A 20,844-nucleotide genomic window follows, 5' to 3' on the forward strand; every position below is an offset into this window, starting at 1 on the left:
ACTGGACAGGGAGATGTTGGAGCATCTTTCAGGCCTCATCTCATGGTTCCAAAATACAAACTACAGCCAAAAGCCTAGAAGCTTCTTTAGTTTGATTTTTTTTTTCTCCCAAAGGAACATTTAATTGGAACAAAACCCTTATTCTCAGTAGCATGTACAGCCCAAATGATGGAAGTGAACCTTTTACGTAGATGCAACTGCCTACCCGCACTCCAAGTGTGGGAGTGTCATGGCAGTGGTGATCTGTGTTAGAACTCTGACAATGAGCCAGAGGTGCAGAGAGGCCAGGGCCGATTCAAGTTTGTAGAACCAAAAGTGGGATTTACTTTTTAAAATTCCCAAACTTCATTCACTCTAAGAAGCGAGAAAAAGAGCAATAGCATTTCTAGGTGAGAGACTAAGCATACAGACTCTGAAATCATCAAGTGAGTTTTTTTCTGTGCTTGAACTTGCTGTTTTCTTCTTTCAAGACTAATATCTTCCATTAGGACATGGCAAAACCTGGGCTTAATACTTTTAATATGAAGTGCAGCTTTGCCAGAGTAAGTATGCAGGTGCAAGGAACGTCAGGTTTCCTTGGCATCAGCTCCCTGGGCACTTCCTCCGTGCCCTCCTTCCAGTATAGACAGAGGTCTCAGCTGCTGCCTGCCAGGTAATTGCCCCTACCTGCCTGGTGCTTCTTTCCAGCAAACAATTACGTGATTAATGGAGGTCTCACAGCTGTTGTTACTAAAGCCACAGAAAGCCTTTATTTTTTGCTTTTTTTCCTGTGCTTTATGACTATTCCTCTGGGTTTAACTTGAAAGAGTATTCTGGTGAAACACTACAAAGTCCAAAGATTTGCTTCACATATGTGTGGCTCTTATATGCCTTGAACTCCCTCCCTCGTAGAAAACAGTCCCTCCACTCTTGCCGTTTGCTTGGAAAACTCAAGTCTCTTTTGCCTCTCGGGGCTCTTCCTGCATATTTTGCCTTTCATTGTTGGCTTCCCCCAAAAAATGACATCAGTGGGGAAACTTGCAAGCAGGGGAGCTATGGATTCCATCACAGGCATGTGGATGATTGCGAGGTCACTGGCTTCAGGCTCACATGCATTCTTCTGCAACTGACATCTGCTTTGCTCTTTGCAAAGTGTTAGATGCAAGAGTACTGCAGGATTCATATCAGAGATAAAGTAAGGCATCACAGACATTTGGTGACCTGTGCTCACAGGTTTACCTTAATTTTCCCCATTAACACCACCTGGGAATAAGGTTTGCACCCAGGGTATCCCAGTCAGAAACATCTTCTTAAAGTACTGCTCTTTGTACATCCTTTAATACAGCCCTGAAAATACATAGCCATCAAAAAGAGGTAGTGACATTGGAGATTAGAGGCACTGGAGGCACCAAGAGTTGTAAAGGATGTTATGAATTCATTTGCTTACAACTCCCCAAAACCTCTCTCTGGGCAACTGACCCTTTAAAATGTGAAACAGCTGTACCCAGTCCCATAGCCACCAGTGGCCACTTCCCAGGCTCCCCAGTTCTTATTGTGCTTCACATTGGCAGCCTCTCTCCTACCCAGGCAGCTAGAGAAATACAGAGTTTTATGGTATTCTTTCTTTCTGGCATATTCTGAAGATTTCATTTTATGAGAGGAAATCTCTAGTCAAAACCTCTCAGTCCGACCTAGTGGCAGGGAGTTCCTGTGTCCTCTCACCTTGGCCCTGATTCAAAGCACAGTCCCATAACAGGGAGCTGAGAACAGGGATCACAGAAAGAGATGGAGAGGAAGAAAAGACCTGCTTTTTGCTCCTTTAGTTTGGTATGCAAGGTACTACTTTCCCCACAAGGAAAAGGTGGCTAGGTAATGTTTTAGAAGGAATTCGTAAGTCAGAGTTTATTCATAAGAGCCATTGTTTTAGTCATCTGTTGCACCACTGTGACCATAATACCTGCAAGAACAATTTAGAGGAGGGAGAGTTGCTTTTGGCTTGCGGTTTCAGAGGTTCAGTCCATGGTCAGGACTCCATTGCTTTGGGCCCAAGGTAAGGTCATGGTGGAAGTGCGTGATGGAGGGAAGCTGCTCTGCTCTTGGTGGTCAGGAAGCAGAGAGCAGTCAAGAAGAAGGATTTGCAGGGAAGATGAATGTTTCTGGGGGGCTGAGCCCAGTGACCCACCTCCTCCAGTCCTGCCCTACCTGTGTACAATTACCTCTCCATCAGTCCATTCAAACTAGGATGGACTGATTAGGTTATAGCTCTCATGTCTAATCATTTCATCTCTGAATATTCCTGCATTAACAGAAGCTTTGGGGGGACACCTCTTGTCTAAATCCTAGCATCAATAAATGGTTTCCTTGCTGAACACTTATATTTTATTTCACAAATTCAAGATTTCTAAGAAAATCATGTAAAGCAAGTTAAAAGTAGGAATTATAAAAGTTTAAAACCGACTTTTCCTAGCAGGGATGATCAGAGATGAAGATGTAGACTTCTACCAGCAGTCATCCCCATCTCTGTCTTATCCTTCCAGGAGGTACCACTCTGTTCTAGCAGACTTAGAATTTGCCTCACTGCATGCTTAGTAGCCTAGCAGCCCGCGTGGAAAACTCCCCATGGCTTTCAAAGCAGTCCCTCTGCCCCATGCCAACTGCAGAAGGAAGGGTGCGGAAAGCCAGCTGGGACCCAGGATCTGGGGGCATGGTCAGGGTTATCTCCCTTTTGTAATACAAAGAATAGAGACAGACCTTAAGAAAGACCCAGAGAGGAGAGCCAAGATGACTGAGACTCTCCATGCCTTGTTATCTGAGACTATGCCTCTTGTCAGTGTTGACAAAATATGCAGCCTAGTTTAGGGAACTGAAAACCTGATCATTTTTCAGGCCTGACTTTGCACAGGTCCTTGGTCATTTTCCTAGACAATTCAGTAAGGGATTTCTTCAGAATTGTTTATCCTCTCACCACAGCAATTCCTTGACAGTCTGTTTTCTGCAAAGTGTGGAACACTTTGACATGTCTGTGTGGGCCGTCTGGAGCCCCTCAGTGGCTCCCTGTCCTAGCTGATGGGCACTTGCCCGAACTCCTGTGGAGAACAGCTGTTGGAGGGAGAATGTTTACCCAAGCGTCTGCAGGTGCTAAGCACTGGAAGGCACTCAGCAGCATTCAGAAATCTAGTCCAACTTGAGCTTCTTGCCCCATTAGCCCAGCAGGCAACCTTCCCTGGCAAACCACATTGATAATTTAGTGGGTTGGAGACATGAGTCTACAGAGCCGTGCTAGAGTGGACAAATGGGTAGTTCCTTCTCTCTCCTTTATTCTCCCCTTGTCCTCCCACCCTTTCCATCCTCCTCTTGGCCTGTATATCCTGCTTAACAAAAAACCAAACAGAATATTCAGAGCAAATGGTTTATTTTGATGGAGGCCTTTAAGATCAGGCATGCAGAGAGAAGCAAGGGGAGTTTCAGTCCTTTGAAAACATTGAGAGCCTTTAGAGCCAGGCACAGTGGTATACACATGTAATCCCAGTGAATCGGGAGGCTGAGGCAGGAGGATCACAAGTTTGAGGCCAGCCTTAGCAATTTAGCGAGACCCTAAGCAACTCAACAAGACCCTGTCACTAAATAAAAGGGGCTAGGGATGTAGGTCAGTGGTAAAGCATCCCTAGGTTCAATCTCCAGTATCAAAAAACAAAATAAAGAAAACATCTTTAGACAAGAGCAGCTCTCGATGGAAGCTTTTATACTATGACATCCAAATTCTGCTTTTGTAAAAATTTTTCAAACAAAAGTTTGTCCCATCAAATTCTTCCATCAACTGTATTTTTTGGAATTAGGAAAAGTTGTCTCTTTTTTTTTTTTTTTTCCCTGCCTCAATCTCTCCTATTCTCAACTCATTTGGTTTTATATTTAGCTTAGCTCCTGGGTGCTCTGTTCCAAATTTTGACCTTCAACTAAAAGCTGAAACTTTGCCTCCCTTCCTAAATTTGATTACAGAAGAATATCTCTGATTCTGAGCATGGTCTCGAGTAGAGAGAAGTTCTCTTTCTAGTGTCTATAATTAACTGTGTTTGAAGTGTAGTGTTCATACTTTAAACCATTGCTGTCACTGCCTTATCCAAATGTCCAACAACAGATAGTTCACTTGAATGTAAATGCCTCTGGGACTTGCAGTAAAAGCTACATTTTTACATTAAAACTTTGACATTCCAATGAGGCTCCATGAGGAGAACCTGTTTTCTTCATTCAAAAGAAGGTACAGCCTGTGGAATTAGACAGAGCTGCAACTCTCTTGACTAAACCGATTTCTGTTTAAATTTGGAGAACTGCATGTCCTCACTTATAAAACAGCAGATGTAACAGTATCTGCCTCATGAGGTTGGAACAAATGTTAAATAGGATAACAACAAGAAGTACCTAGCTCAGTACCTAGCAAGGTAAGCACTTAGTAAGGGGTTGTTTACACACTGCCTCTGAAGGCACCTGGTGAATGACTCTATCAAACACAGATGGCCGGGCCGCCATCCCAGAGATTCTAATCCTATAGGTCTGGGGTCAGGTCCCAGGATTTGCTTTTCTAATATTGCTCCCAGGAGAGAGTGAAGCCGCCTGTCCATAGATCACACCTTGGTCCAAATAAAAGCTTACCCAGCTTTTTCACACATATTTCTGTTATTTTTGTGTCATAACAAGACTTGTAAGTGATCCGCTGCTGGATGCTGTGCAAGTAATTTACAAAGGAGTCTGTAATATAAAACAGATTCTTAGATAAAAGTCATCCACTACAAAATGGAATGAAGCTTCAAGAAGATTAATACTTACATCATATGTTTACCCACAAGAAGGAATGCATTTGGGAGTTAGTGAATGACTTGATAATAATATGCAATGCATATTGAAACACAAGAAATAAATAAAAAATAAATCATTTCAGATTTTCAAGCCTCTAAGTACCTTTCTTTCAATCTTTCTTAAATAAGCAATTTAGATTAGGAAAGAGTAAAGACAAATAGTGCATTTTAAATACATCCTATCAGAAGCAAATGATCTAAACGTTACAGAAACCAAACATCTAAAGAAAACTGAACACTCAATTACAGTTGAACCCAATGAGTGTTTCAGGCATTCAGTAAACTGTACCTTTTTGATTATAATGAAGCATTTTTAAAAATTTTAAAAGTAAAAAGTAAAATAAATAGAAAAAGGAAATCTGAGGATATATGTCTAATGTCTAATTTCATAGTGATAAATACTTTTCAAGTAGCTGTGGGTGATTCTAAAATAAAGATTCACTTATAATTTTAGAAATAATTATATGATAACACATGGCTGCCAGTATTTATAAGATGCCTTGTTATTTAGTTGCTGTATCATCATAAAGGGATTTTGTAGCCTTGATACATTAGCTAGACTCTTTAAGTGAAAGGGAAAAAAGCTTACGGTAATTACATGAGTTATTTCCTGAGTTAATTCCTCAAAAGGATGTACTACACTTAATGGAAGTCTTTTCTCCCAGGCTTCATTCAGAGCAATTTATTTGAAAACTGCTCTCAGGGTTAGGGCTGTGGGCACCATTTTAATAACTGGGTGTGTAATTTGTGCCACCACTTGAATATATCATTTCATTCACATGATTATGAAGTCAACTTTGACAGAACCGAGTTTCACTGTAGCAGAAGTGGATCCATGCATGGAGTTCATCTGCTCTGACTTTCAGCCCACTGGCTCTATTTTAATAATACTCTACCAACCCTGATAAATGTTGGTATATGCCAGGATTCCCTACTGTTGGCACAGCATAGATGTTCCAACTGGGGATTCAATTTGTTAAACGGTGACCCCACAACTACCTCCTTCACAGATGTCCACAGTTTGACACTTGATTGTTTGGGGCAAATATGTACTTTGCAACACCAAGCTAATCTATAGGTACATTACCTTTTATTATACACAGAGGATGCAATTTTTTTAAAAAATGGCACAATGCTTAAAATATAAAATAATCCACATATTGAATCAGAATGAAAATATGAAAGCATATATCCCCATTTGAATCATCTGTGCCTATAAAGGCCGGCTGAGACTGGAAATGTAAATGCCCATTAGTTCACACCACAACAATCCATATCTGTTTCTTTCCCCAACAGCTCTTTCAGCAAAATGTAATGGTCACGTTTGGCTACATTTTCATTTCTCTCTTCAACTTTTATATTCACACTAACTTAATGAACATTCCAAGACTGTAAAGTGAAGCGACCAGGGCTGGGAAACTGCTTAGCCACAGACATAGGCAAATGTAGACAAAGCCTATTTATATCTGGGCTTTGAAACACTGATTTGAATTGTGATTTGCAAATATTTCTCTTTGGCACCCAGTTTATATTTAAGTTTTTGTCCCAAATGTGATTGGAAAGTGAATGGTAGCAAGAGAGTGGTTTTCAAAGGTGGACAAGAAAGGGTGGAAGGGAGGAAACATAGGGCTGTTAATCCAGCAGTGAAATAATTGACCCGTGAGTAATTAGAAGTTGGCTGAGCCTGTGGAAACAAGGCTGCCCCTCATGTGATGGCAGCCTCAAGTCTCCTTTGTAGTTTTTGGATGTGAGGCAATGAGCCAAATGTTCTGTCTAAACTGTTTGGGAACTGCTTTTAAGTTCAGCACTCTAGGAGAGGTATTATGTGACAAGTTATTACTTCACTGCCCTCGAATGGCACCATGGCGTCAAGGAATTAGAGTGCAAGTTAGAGCTGCAGAAGGTAAGGAAGGAAGAGGCTTCAAACTGGTTTTTTGCCTCTACCCATTTCCATGTCAGCATAGTTCCCCAGTCCCATAGCTGGCAGGAAAGGCAACTTGGAGAAAGTTCCTCTTCCTCTATCTCTTTCACCCAGCAAACATCCATCCTAGGTTTCCAGTGAAGGAGTGTAAGCATGTAGTCCATTATATAATAGTCCAGCAATTTTTTCTTGGCCAAGTTGAGTTGTAAACCAAAAATTTAAGTAATCAACCTTCTTGTGGTTGTGCACTGGATCATAGATTCTCCCTAAAATATACCATCTTTACTCTATGGAGAAACAATTGCGGTGGTGAAACACTCACAAGAAGACACCATCTACATCCCTGTCATCATAGAGGAATGTCACCTGATTCACTGTGGGCCTCAGTGAAGTATAGTTCTGTTCTAAGAGGTAACCTATATAGGTAACATACAAAGGCTCCATTAGCCTACTCTTAGATTCAAAAATCACTGCCTGTCGTTAACTCCATTAAGGAGATTAATAAAACACATTTGCATATTTCAAAGATCTGAATCATTCTCCACCAAAGGGCTCTGTGCAATTTTGTTTAATTCATTCTTCTAGAATGTTTGACATAGGACAATTGAGAGAGCTGTGTAATAATTTTAACTTTCTCTCGCAGGCTCAGGAACACATAGCAGGTGATTTTCTTGTTTACTGTCTTTCTCTAGGGAATACTAGGGTCAGTTGTTCACCTACTAGCACAGTCCAAATTTATACCATTGAGCCCTTCAGCTGCAGAATTCAACTAACATTTTGGAGCCTCAAACACATTAATAAAATGACTTTAAAAAAAATCAGATTTCTAATACACTTAAGTTTTAAGAAGGTTAAAGCAGTTTTTTTTTTGGTTTTAAGGAGAGCACATATGAGCTGAAGTTGTAGCTCAGTGGTGCAGTGCTTGCCTTGCAGGTGTGAGGCACTGGGTTCAATCCTCAGCATCACTCAAAAATAAATAAATAAAATAAAGGTATGGTGTCCATCTACAACTAAAAATATTTTCTTAAAAAAAGAAGTGCACATTTCTTTCCAAAGGGAAGATGTACATAGAAGGTCAAATTGTAACAATTTACTTCGGGAACATAAAATTAAAGCAAGAAATGTTGATTGCATATTCTGAATAGCATCCAGTTGCCATGACCTTTAGCTTTCATTCCCACCAAAGAGCAGTAACTGGATGTGACTGCTCCTAAGACAGTGCTAGATATATTTTTCCCTCACTGTTTGCCTCTCTGATCCTCAACTTATTCTTACTTTGTCATTTTTTTTTCAATAAAACCATAAATACACATAATCCAAATAAAGAAAAGCACTAAAAGCTTCTGTCTCTTACCCTGTCTTTTGCTTTCGACTTGCAGGTTCCATCTTTACAGATGTCTTTGACATCTTTTGGATATTTGTGTAGTCACATCTATTAACATAGATGCCTATATAAATGATTTGCCTATTTCTCAATGTAATTGTTTTACACATTATTGACACCTCTTTACTTTTAATAAGGATTTTCTTTCACATTTTGTATTCCTCAGGAGTCCATCACAGCAAGCAGAATAATTCTAGCTATTTCAAGCAGAAAGGTATTTCATATAGGGAATTAAGAACTTAAAAAAAAATTGCTGGAAAGACCAATAAAGCAGGCTCTCAGCTGGGATTCCAGGCAGGACTGTTTGCACCGGATAAGAGTAGCAGGCAGTCTTGATAATGAGCCATAACTTATACATAATGCAATTCACTTTTTTAGGAGAATAATTCTGTGAGTTTTGACAAACCTAAATAGCTATATAACTACACACTATTACTTTCAAATTAGAAAACATTTCTATCACCCTCAAAACTTGTCCAGTGCATTTCCCCATTTCCCCTCCCCAGTCCCTGGCAATTCCTGATCTGCTTCCTTACTTAGAGTTTTGCTGTTTCTAGAAATTGGTATAAATGGAATCATGGTATATAGTTTTGTGTCTGGTTTCTTTCACTTAGTGTAATGCTTTTGAAATTCTTTCACGTTGATGTATATATTAGTGATTCATTAGTCTTTTGTTACTGAGTAGTATTTCATTATATGACTATTCTGTAATTTGTTTACCTATTCACCAGTTGATGGTTGTTTAAGATGTTTTCAGTTTTTAGCAATTATGGACATTCACATGGAATTCTTTCTGTGGACCTATGTCTTCATTTCTTTTGGGTAAATATCTAAAAAAAGAGATCATTGAGTTTTATGGTAAATGTTTGTTTAACCTTATAAGAACTCTTAAACTGTCTTTCAGAGCCTTGTGCCATTTTTGCATTCCCATCAATCACGTGAAGGCGTATCAGTTACTCCACATCTTCAGTGATTTTCCTGAAGTCTTGTGGGTAGAGCCTTTGCCTGATTTACCTGCTTCCCAAATAGTTATCCCTGAGATTTGCTATTTCATGGCCAGTCCCAGGTCAATTTGCTTGTGGCAGAGCAATGATATATGTGTGGACCTGCTAATTGGTTAGGTCTAGGATACAGTCAAGCTGCATGCTTAGTTTAGCTAAACACACTGATGGATACAAAAAGACCACGAGGAGGCCTTGAATGTACCCTCACTGAATTTGAAAGAACATACAAAACAATGGGTTGTGGTTCTCTTTCAGGCTATTTGATCATTCCATGGAAGGATTTAAAAACTGGGAGTTCATGACCATTCATTGCTGGGGAGAACGAGCTGCTGGTGACTGGATCCTTGAAGTTTATGATACTCCCTCTCAATTGAGAAACTTCAAGACTCCAGGTAAGAACTCAGATTCTATAAATTACTTTATTAGGCAGTATATTTATCATATATTGGATATAAATAGTAAACATTATATATATGTTTATATAAATAGTATATGGTATGTATAAATATATATTTCTGTAAGTAGTATAATATAATTTATATAAATAGTATAATTATAATTTATATGAATACATATTTATATATAGTCTATAGTAATAATATACTATAAATACAATATATATTATATTTAAATAGTATATATATTGTATATACATAAATAGAGTATATTTTGGCCAAAGAGTGTTCCATACTTGTCTTAATCTGTTTTTTGATACTGCAACAAAATACTTGAGGCCAAAAAAAGAGGTTTATTTAGCTCACCCTCCTGAAGTTTCAAGAACATGGCATCAGCTCCAGTGACAGCCTCATGGTGACTGGCATCACCCTGGTGGGAGAATGTGTGAAAGTGATGAACTGTGTGTGCCAAAGAGGCAAATTATATAAAGTGGCCTTGGTTTTTAACAACCTACTATCTCGAAAATTAATTCACTCCTTCAAGACCCAACCCACTAGTATTAGTGCCCCCATGACCTAATTATCTTCCTCTGGGCCCCACCACTTCACCACCAACACCCTGGGTACCAAGCCTCCAGCACATGAACCTGTGGAGGCTAACCCACATCTAAACTATAGCAATGCTCATACATCAGCATCATCTTTTTTCACATGATTCATTTCATGTGTGTTTTGAATTGTCTGTACATATTCCAGTTTTTAAGAATAGGTAAAAGATAATAATTTAGAATGAGAAATAAGCAGTAAATATTTAGATATAAGAATAGAACCAAACATGGCAGCTATTGATTTATGTTTCAGAATAGATGATCAACATCTCTAGCCAATTTCCCATACTTTCTTTGCCTGGAAAGCCTGTCCACCCACCTTGGATTAAATTACATGGTCATAATTTCTGCACAAGAACAGATAGATTTCCTTAGTTATTTCCTTTTATTTTATTTCTTTTGTTTTCTCTAAGTTTAATTTTCAGTTCAGACAAGACATTGAGCTTGGCCTACACCAGCTAATCTCATTATCACTAAAGAAAATAAATGATGATATTCTGCCCTGCATGAGCCTAAGAACCAAGGAAAAAGAAAACCTTGATACACAAAATACCAAAATTAGACTGGTAACAAAGTTCTCTTCAAGTAGCTGTGCAGAGCCTATGAAGTTTGTTTGTAATACAAAGTAAGGAAAGTACAGGTGCAGCATTGGTGGGAGATTGTATTACCCCCGACAGAGCTCTGCAGAGCAGCTGGCTCAGAAATGAATGACCTGTTTGATAACTACCCAGCTTCCCGTCCATCCATGGGGCACACCTTCAACCCTTGGGTAAAATCATCCTTTTCAATGCTCTGTCCAGTCCCTCTGCAGAACCATGCCTGGGGGAAATTTTAGTAACTGACATCCAATACCTGCCCTCTGCTGATTACAGAATAAATTAACCCAAATATTCTACAATTGTAAGAGTGTGCACCATTCAGAATTCACTGGCTACATGGGGCAAAGGAGGAGCTCAGCAGAACACAGGGAGAAAGCACAGGTTTCCCAGCATTCTGCCTGCTGATCCAGGAAAGGTGTTCATTCTGTGAGATCCATTCTTGACCATTACATTTTGTTATCTCATTTCCCCCAATTGTATCTTGGGATTTGTGTGTGTCACCATAGTGGTCCCTTTATCAGGAAGGACAAACTGAATAGTGAATCAGAGTAAAAGTTTTATTAAAGGGCATCCATGAGTATAAAGGGTATAAAGCCTGAGTATAAAGGGTGGCCAAAGTTTTATCCAGAAATCAAATGTTTGTCACCAAGACAGGGCTGGTAGAAATGACAGATTATAGACCACAGCTTCTAGACACATTGTTTCCATCATAATCTGCCTAGTTCCTAGGTCCTCCCTCTCTCCTTTCCTCCTCTTTATCATGCTACACATATTAGTCCTACCATGATCATGGCACTTAGGAGGAAGGACAGCATGGTGACTGGGCTGGCTGCCCTAACTAAAGGTCATTTCCCAGTTCATCCATGGGCAGACGTCACTGCAGGGCTCTATGTCAAGAGATCCCATAGAAATAAATACTGTCCGAATGCATCAGTGCAGACACAAAGGGTGCATTATCTCTTGAGAATTTTAAACCATTTTAAAAACTAACTAAAAGTGACTCCACTCTTTATTATCACCAGGCTCTAGAAATTCTGCATTCACAGCAAGACCAAACTGCTCCTAGGAGCATACTACCAATTATCCAGTCCTTGTATACAAGTCACTAGCTATGAGTATACATCCCTCTGTCCTCAAGGAGTCTGGAGTCTACCCAGGACCTATCTGATTATCTGTGTTGAAAGCCTCTGCAGTAACTCAGATAATCTAGTCTTGGCTATTTCATAGCATTGGCTTCTCTTTATATAATCAGCACTCTGTATTCATGGTCCACACTCATGAATTCAACCACCCTTGGATTGAAAATATTTGAAAAAAAGTTTTGTCTGTACTAAACATGCACAAATTTTTTTTCTTGTCGATATTCCCTATACAATATAGTATAGCAACTATTTACATAGCATGCATATTATATTAGGTATAAGTAATCTATAAATGGCTTGAAGTATACAGAATGATAAGTATAGGTTGTGTGTAAATACTTTACCATTTTATATAAAGAACTTGAGCATCCATGGTTTTTAGTATCTTCAGGGGAACCTAGAACCAATCACCCATGGATGCCAAAGACAACTGTAATATTTAAATGTTCATATTTAACCCCAGTCACTGCCCATCATTTTGGAGACAGGTTTTGTGTATCCTTTTTTTAATCAAGCCAGAGAACATATGGTTTTATTGTATCCTTCCCTCAACCAATCTTTCATTTCAAGGTCAGTCACACCTTTGGTAAGGAACTTTTACTTTCCCATTTATGGGTATGTTTGTGTGGTGCATGTGTGTGCACTTACACATTTCTGTGGTAGTTTCTATGTCATATGATCCTATGGTAGGTTTCTCCCTATCTGATTAATGATGGATGTCTTTAGTAGGCTACTGAAATTCAGCTAGAGATGTGGACTTTTTCTAGCTCAATTAAATGGCAGAATCTTCCCTGAATGAAAAGTTTCCTGACTCCATACTGAGTTTATATTTGTTTATTATTTCTCCCCATTTGTTTATTATATTGAGCATTTGGGGGTTGGTTTTATGTTTTGTACATTAAACCTGTATGTGGAGTTTGCATTTATGTGTTAGAAAGTAGGATGGATTTTTCTCCTCTATTTACACAGCTATTTCTTAACAGCATGTTTCAGTGTCTGTTACTGAAACTGAAAAATCTATAGAATTTAGAAAAAGTAGTAGAGGTAAAAAAAAAAAAAAAAAATGATGACCAAAATATGGCAGTATTTGATGTGAATCATGGCAGAGGGCCTAAGGAAATAAAATTACATAATAAGTGAAAATTAAAGAGATGAATTGCCCTGCAAGGATATCCCTCTCGGGCTTATGATGTCCTTCAGACATGGCACAAAGAGACATAATCAGTTTTGAAGCTACATTCTTCAAAGCACTGAGGAGGGTAAATTTGGGAATTCAAAATGAACCAGGTTTCAGGGTGACTGATGGATGGGATGACCTATCGTGTCCTTGTATGGTGTGCTCTGTTGGTAGACTTGAGACATTCCACAACAAAGGAAGTTTTTTCCTTCCTTGCTACCTCAAGGCAATCAGGTCATCAATTTGCAGTCATCATTCACTTCTTGCTACTATTTAATGCCTGAGCCTGAATAGCACCCTGATAGTGAAAAGCATGCCCATTAATGAGTCTAAAGGAAAACTGGCAATAGGCAAAACACATAAACCCACTGTACTGGCCCAGTGCACACATCAGAAACAAATGACTATATCACAGAATACAGAAGATCCTTGGCTTACAATGGCTCAGCCTGATTTTTCAGCTTTATGATGGTGGGAAAGCAATGTACAGTCAGTGAAAAACATACTTAGAATTTTGATCTTTGATGCTTTCCTGGGCTCGCAATATGCAGCATGATAATTTCTCACAATGCTGAGCAGTGACAGTAAGCCACAGTCCCACTAGCTGTGCAATCATGAGGGGAAATAACCAACGCTCCACTGTGCAATGCACTGCCACCATTGTTTGGATGTTACATTTGGTGTTTTCACATCCTGTTGTGTCTCTGAAACCCTCATCAGTGTGTGTACATGAGATATTCAACACTTTAATATTGACTTTGTGTTTAGATGATTTTGCCCAACTGTAGGCAAATATAAGTGTTCTGAGCACATTTAAGGTAGGTGATGCTAAACTGTGTTTGATGTTCTGAAGGTTAGATACATTATGCATGTTTGACTTAGAACAGTTTCAACTTATGATGGGTTGACTGGGACTTAACCCTTTCATCTTTCTTAAGTCAGGGAGCATCTCCATGTTTATATCTAAACATCAGGTTCCTAAACTCCTAGCAATGAATAAGAGACAGTATTGTAAAATTATCTAAGAACCCAGGATTTGGATTCAGAGTAGGTTTTAACATTAGTTTGTCCTCTACTTACCCTTTGGGAAGTTATCAACTTCTGTGCCCCAGTTTTTCCATCTGCATACTGGGAGCACTAGTACTTACTTCAGAGGTGCTGTGCACTTTGAATGGAATAACATTTACAAAGCATTTAGGCCTGTGCTTATTAGCACATAGCAGGCACTTAGAAATGTTAGGTATTGATTTGATGGGTTATAGATGCTAATAGATGAAAATTCCTGACAGCTGAAGGTCATCGCTGTGAGCTAGCCCTTGACCCACCTCTGACCAGGCCCAGATTCCATGTGGTAAGCCACAGTGAGAGGGGTCCTGCCTTCCTGCTGGCATGTTTCCATGTTTGTAATGGTTTTGTTTTAAATCACTTCTACTTATGCTTGATTTCTTTTGATGTGAATCTTATTAAGCTCAATGGCCTAGAGGCAGTTTCCCCCTTTTTTTTAAACATTTTGCATTGAACACTTTAATTTTATGAAGCTAAGAAATAAATGGATAAATGAGAACCAAACTGAAGTAAAATGTTTCTTATGAGCCATCCAAAGGAGGTGAGACATTTGCCTTAGGCCTCAAGGCATCCTTGACTATAATCCACTATCTTGCAGCACTGTCCAAAGGTAAGTTCTGCATTGATAGACATGGTCTGTGTATGTACTGCCCAGTATAGTGGCCACTAGCCATCTCTAGCTACTGAATATTTAAATGTGGTTATTGTCATTGGGATAGTATCCATAATGATGAATTCTTAATATTGAATGACTGATTCAGGAATTTAAGTGGAACAAAGAGTTGTTTCATTCATTTATTAACAAGTCAGATAATGCCCAACATTTTTTAAAGCTCAGAAAAGACCCTTATCCATATAAAAACAAAGCCTTCTATAACTCTGGGATTCTCTTAAATAAGTCTAATTTGACATTCAACCCTTAATCTAGCAATCTGAGTTATGTTTATTTCCCAGTTGACTATAAATGCTGATTAAATCAAGGCCTATCTGTAGCGGGTTCTCAGTAAATATGTGGTGTATAAATTATTAAGTAGTTAATTCTGTGAAGGGTGGGCAATGTGCATTTCTAACCCAGTTTCTGATGCAATGACTCCTGTCAACCTCCTTCCCACAATTCTACTGTTCTTTTTCTAGTGTGGGAAGGACTTCAGTTACACAGCTAAAAAGTGAATATGTGGTCATGCTGTGATTTCATTATTATTTCTCAAGGTAAATTGAAAGAATGGTCTTTGGTCCTCTATGGCACCTCCGTGCAGCCATACGCCCCAACAAATGAGTTTCCAAAGGTGGAACGTTTCCGCTACAGCCGAGTCGAAGACCCTACAGATGACTATGGTACGGAAGATTATGCAGGTGAGCCGCTCCCAACAGCACACAGCCCAAGAAAGCTCATGCCTCATGGCACCTTGTGGGATAATTAAGATAACATAATATTGTATGATATGATGCTGAATAATACAACATAATATAACATAATTACCCATATTCTGGTATTTTTCTTCTGTTCCCCCAAATATTTGTGTGTATATAGGTTTGTTCATATATTCAAACATCCATATGTGTTGTCTACAAAACTATGAGTTTTGCAATATTGTGTCCATAATCTGGGATACATAGTTTGTTGATTTTTACACTATTTTAAACAAGGTTTAGATGAACATTGTTTATCAGTCTTTGTCTGTACTTCAGTTAATTCCTTTGAGTAGAGTTCTGTTTTGAGATTTATTGCATCAGAGGGAATAATCAGTTTTAGGACTTGGATTTTGTCACATTACTATCCAGACAAAATGTACCAGTCCACGCTGTGACTGACTGTGTGAGTGTTTATGGCACTTATTCGAGCCAGGATTAAGTGAAAAGAAAGGAAAAAAAAAAGTTTTGTTTTGTTTTTTTAAAAAAAGAAGTGTTATTTTAAAATTTATATAGCTTTGATTGCTAGTAAATCTAAACACTTTTCCTCTGATTTCTCTGAATTAAGTTCAACATCTTTTATCGGTTCTTATATTTGAGGTGGCAGTAATTCTCTTATCTATTAATAAGAATTCTGTATTTTATTATATTTTGCTTGGTCTCATATTTGCTGAAAACATGCCCTCAGTTATCATTTGCTTCACAAATGTAATTTTTGTTTTGTTTTGTGGTATTTTAACAGAAAACACTAATGAAGAATTGAGTTTATAGTTTCAAATACAACACTCATGGCGTTTTTTAGCATACGTTTTATCCTTTCATATTGGCTAAATATTCATGCAGGAGTTTTTTTGTATTTCGCTTTTGGTATTCTCTTATTTTTTGCATTTGGCCATTAACTCATCTGGAAATAACTTTGGTTCATGACATACAGTGTGAATTGAAACTGTCTTTAATTACTTTCCAAATAGATTAACAGCATTGGCTGAATAATTATCCCTTCTTTTATTAGTTCATAATGCCTTTTTAATAACAATATAGTAAGTTCTTACATCAGGGTCTCTTCTGGTACCTCCTTTCTAATCATCATTCTAATAATTCTCACACCAATTCTACTTGAGCTGTCCTATGGACTTTCATTTCATTGTATTTTTGCTCCGTTTGGTTTTACTTTTGCAGTATTGGGCATTGAATCCTGAGCCTCACACGTGCTGGGCAAGCACTCTATCACTTAGCTACATCCGTAACCTTTTTTTATTTTTTATTTTGTTGTCGTTATTGTTTTGAGGAAAGATCTTGCTAAGTTACCTTGACTGGCCTCAACCTTGCAATCCTCCCACCTCAGCCTCCTGAGTAACAGAGATTACTGGCATGTGCCACTGTGCCTGGTTCATGATTTTTGTTTGTTTGTTTTTCCTTTTAATCAGTCATTTATTGTATTTATTTATTGGCTCTGGGAATTAAACCCAGGGCCTCACACATACTAAGGACTTACTCTACCCTGAGCTACACCCTTACCCTTAGATATATTTTAATATTTGCATAACATCTGTTTCCCATTTTCATACCAATTATTGCCCTACTGTTCTTCAGATAAATTTTTAAATGATCTGTTAAGTCTCACTTTAAAAGTCCCATTGGAATTTAATTTGACTCTATATGCAATTTAATAAGAACAGTTGTTTTTACAATATATAGTCTTTCCATATAAAACATAGACCATGTCCAAATTTACTGAAACCTTTTCATTTTATGTAGTTTTCTTCCTGTTAGTACCTAAATATTTAGTTTTTGTTGCTCTGGTAATGAAAAACTTTCATGCTTTCTAACTAGTAAATGCAGATATGATGGAAATCTATAAGTTGCTGTATTTTATCTTATATCTGGCCATGGTGCTTCACATTCTCATTAATTTATGTTCTAAAGTTGATTTTCTGGAGGTGGTTCAAGTATTATAGCCATATCATGTTCAAATTATGTTTTTATATTTCTCACTATGATTCTGATTCCTGACCTGTTGCATTAGCTACCACTTCTAGGAGCATTCAGTCCTGAGCTATGATTATATATAACACCTAATGGACAATCTCTCCTAATGGAGAACTGTTTGTAAATAGAACTGTAATACATCATTAAATAAGAAATATTTTGTTCCTGCAATTCTGGGATTTTGCTCCAGATACTAGGATAAATGTAATTATTCTCCTGAACAGAACATCTTAAATATGCATGTAGTTCCTTTTATTCTAAACAGGTAGTATCCCAGAGTCAGTAGCATGCTTGAATAATTAAGAGCAACTGAGCTGATCAGAGCTAGAGTGTATTCGATTTTATCTTGCTTTGCTTTGCATTTATAACATTATTATTTATGTTATAACTAGCAAACCATTTTGTCTTCTCTGATGGGAGAAAGTATATCCAAAAACATAAATTAGATACAATGCTAACCTATTACTCTTTACCTGATTCAAATTTTAGTAATATTTATAATTCAAAATTTGGTAATGTTAAGTTTCTGAACACAATTATACATCTTTGTGGTTTTTCTGATTGAATCTCTAACACATTGACATTGGCATTTGTGAGAAAACAAAGAAATTACTTCATTATTATCCCACATCCTACAATTCCAGACGGCATCTGGGACAGTTTAAGATGACAAAAGAACCAATAGTAAAAGAAACTGCTATAGAGCCCTTTGGGCACTTATCAAGAATAAATTTTTTAGGTTTTTTTTTTATTCTGGAAATCATCTGGTGAAAATTTAGGGCCACCCATGACTCCTTTCCTTTGGAGCTATGATTCTTACCTTTGTTGAGAAGCCAGCCTGACTAGAGGCACATAGGGAATTATCATAACCAGATCTCTGTGCTGTTTCTTGAAATCCCAGGGACTGTGAGACTCACAGCTGACTGCACATCAACCTTCAACCCTTATGTAGCACTAACAACACTCCTCAGTGTGCAGTGGGAGACGACTTAACTGCCCCGAGTTGTACTCCCTGTGGAATTTAATTTAGAGATCAATTTAAAGCTTTGGGGAAAATAGAAATAAACAACACTGTCAAATGACTCTTGCATTCATTAGAAACGTATTTCAAGTCTGCAGTATTTTTAGTTGACTTATTTCCATTTCCATTCGGATCAAGAGATCATTTCAAGTACACGATTTTCTAAGCAAGAACTCTGGCCTAGGTATTAGGATGCTTCTTGATCTGAAATCTCCTAGTTATGTGATACTGGTCAAAACACTGTAACTCTTGGAAAATCAGTTTTCTCATCAGTAAAAGGAGAGAAATTAACTACCAGATTTTTTTTCTAAGTCATTCTACTCCAGGTCTAACATTTTATGTTTCTGTATGCAGTAATTGTAGAACATAATTCCATAATGACCGAAGGAGTCCAAGGTTCAACAACAGTTTGTCTCCTTTAGATTAAAGCAAGGTTCAAAACATTTCTGGTACTCTTGATCTACTATTTGCACATCTTATGCAATTATTCATTGCCAGTTAAGAATCACATGAATTTTTATTGGGAAAGAACTTAAAACTTATGAGACCAAATATCACAAAATATGGAGATCAAGGAAAAAGAAGTAAAAATTTCTATAAGCAGCCCATACCATCAGAAAGCTTTGCATCAGTCACATTTTTCCCTTACTATACATTCTGTCTAGTTCTGTATGAAAGAATATTTAGTGAGAGAAATTAAGAACTTTCATTCCTGGGATTCTTCAAGCTAGCTCACATTTTTTAATTTGTATGTTATTTTCATGTGTGGGTCTGCCCACTGGCCTTTGGATAGGATGCAATTTTAAATCTATGATCTGTGCCTGAAGTACCTGCTTTGTGATCCAGGACTAGATGCTGATAAGCATGTGCCACATGCCATAATGATGTTTCTTCCTGGCCACAGTATTTTACATATATTCAGTGACTTTGGTGACCTTAGATGAGACAAGCAATCTGGTCTAGACCTTGAATAATAACCTTTTTTTTTCTTTTTTGTCAACATCTTCTCATTTTTCTGTAAATCCTACATCTTATTGTTATGCATATTTAATTGCTATTGATTTTTTTCCAGTTGCTACAGTGGCCTTGTTCATGTGGATTCTGGAATACTTTTCATCTCCATGAGACCAGGTCAATGCCTAGAGTTTCTATTCTTGATACTTAGACACTTGAAGTTTTTCCAGTAAAAGTCAAGCTCGTCTCTGGGTTTACAACCATATTGATCATAACTCTTCCATCTTTAAGAAACTCTCACTGGATAAGAAAAAAGAAAGTCCTAATCTATATCAAAGTCAAGGGAAAAAAAATTTTTTTTTTCTCTAAGTTTTGTTCTAATTTCTTTTGGGAAGGTCCCTGTGATCCCGAATGCAGTGAGGTTGGCTGTGATGGGCCAGGACCAGACCACTGCAATGACTGCTTGCACTACTACTACAAGCTGAAAAATAACACCAGGTAAGGGAGAGGCCGCTTTAGATCCGCAAAGCGCACCCCAGATGTGCTAATTAACAAGTGAAAATTGTATATGCATGCTTGATGTTTTGAAATATGCATGCATCATGGAATGACTAAATCAAATGATTTAACATGTGTAGTCAATTGCATTCCTATCACTTTTTTGTGATGAAAACACCTAATATCTGCTCTTAGTTATTTGCAAGTATACAATATGTTATTAATGCTAGGTACCATAATGTACAATAAGTCTCTTGAACTTAATATTTCTAACCAAAGTTCATGCTATTTCCATCCCACTGATGATATTTGATGCCCTGGCTGTATTTGCCCTTCATGAACATGTCAATGCATTAGCCAAACTGCTACTTTCCCCCATTTCCCAACATCCAAGACAATCACCTGGCAAAGGGGCTGGTCCCTGCTTGTTCTCACTCTTCCACTCTGGGCACTGAGGTGGACCTATACCTCTGATCCCTGGCTTCTGCCCAAGACTGTACAAATATGGGGTGGGGGAGGGGACAGTGACTACCCTAGTGGGGAGCCCATCCTCTCCACCCCATCTCTCATAGCCCCCTACCTTCTCCTTCAGGCAGAAACTCGTTCCAGGGAGCTGCCTTGTGGTACCTCCACACCCCACACACCCAGACAAACTCAGAAATGCTCAAATTCCTCCTTTTAAGTCCATGTTGGAATTTAAATTCTTCAAGAAAAAGGCCCTTGGCTGTCTCTGTTATCTCTTAAACTTAGCAAAATGTCTGATATTTAATTGGTGCTCAGTAAATATGTGTTGAATGGATAAGTAAATTGAGCCCTGTCTTTCAATTATGAACAAAGGAGTTATTTAA

At 38.1% G+C, this 20,844-nt stretch overlaps 1 protein-coding gene across 3 annotated transcripts in view; it reads left to right on the forward strand.

Moving 5' to 3' along the window:
• The window catches only part of Pcsk5 (proprotein convertase subtilisin/kexin type 5), a 438,740-nt gene that overhangs the window by 256,709 nt on the left and 161,187 nt on the right, over window positions 1-20,844 (forward strand). For all 3 annotated transcript variants that reach the window (XM_047525058.1, XM_047525059.1, XM_047525060.1), the window contains exons 13-15: window positions 9,394-9,530; window positions 15,334-15,477; window positions 19,894-19,996. In XM_047525058.1, coding sequence (XP_047381014.1) covers window positions 9,394-9,530; window positions 15,334-15,477; window positions 19,894-19,996 — 384 coding nt within the window. The remainder of the gene's footprint in view (window positions 1-9,393; window positions 9,531-15,333; window positions 15,478-19,893; window positions 19,997-20,844) is intronic.

The sequence above is a fragment of the Sciurus carolinensis genome, chromosome 14, assembly GCF_902686445.1.
Source record: "Sciurus carolinensis chromosome 14, mSciCar1.2, whole genome shotgun sequence".
Taxonomy (NCBI): domain Eukaryota; kingdom Metazoa; phylum Chordata; class Mammalia; order Rodentia; family Sciuridae; genus Sciurus; species Sciurus carolinensis.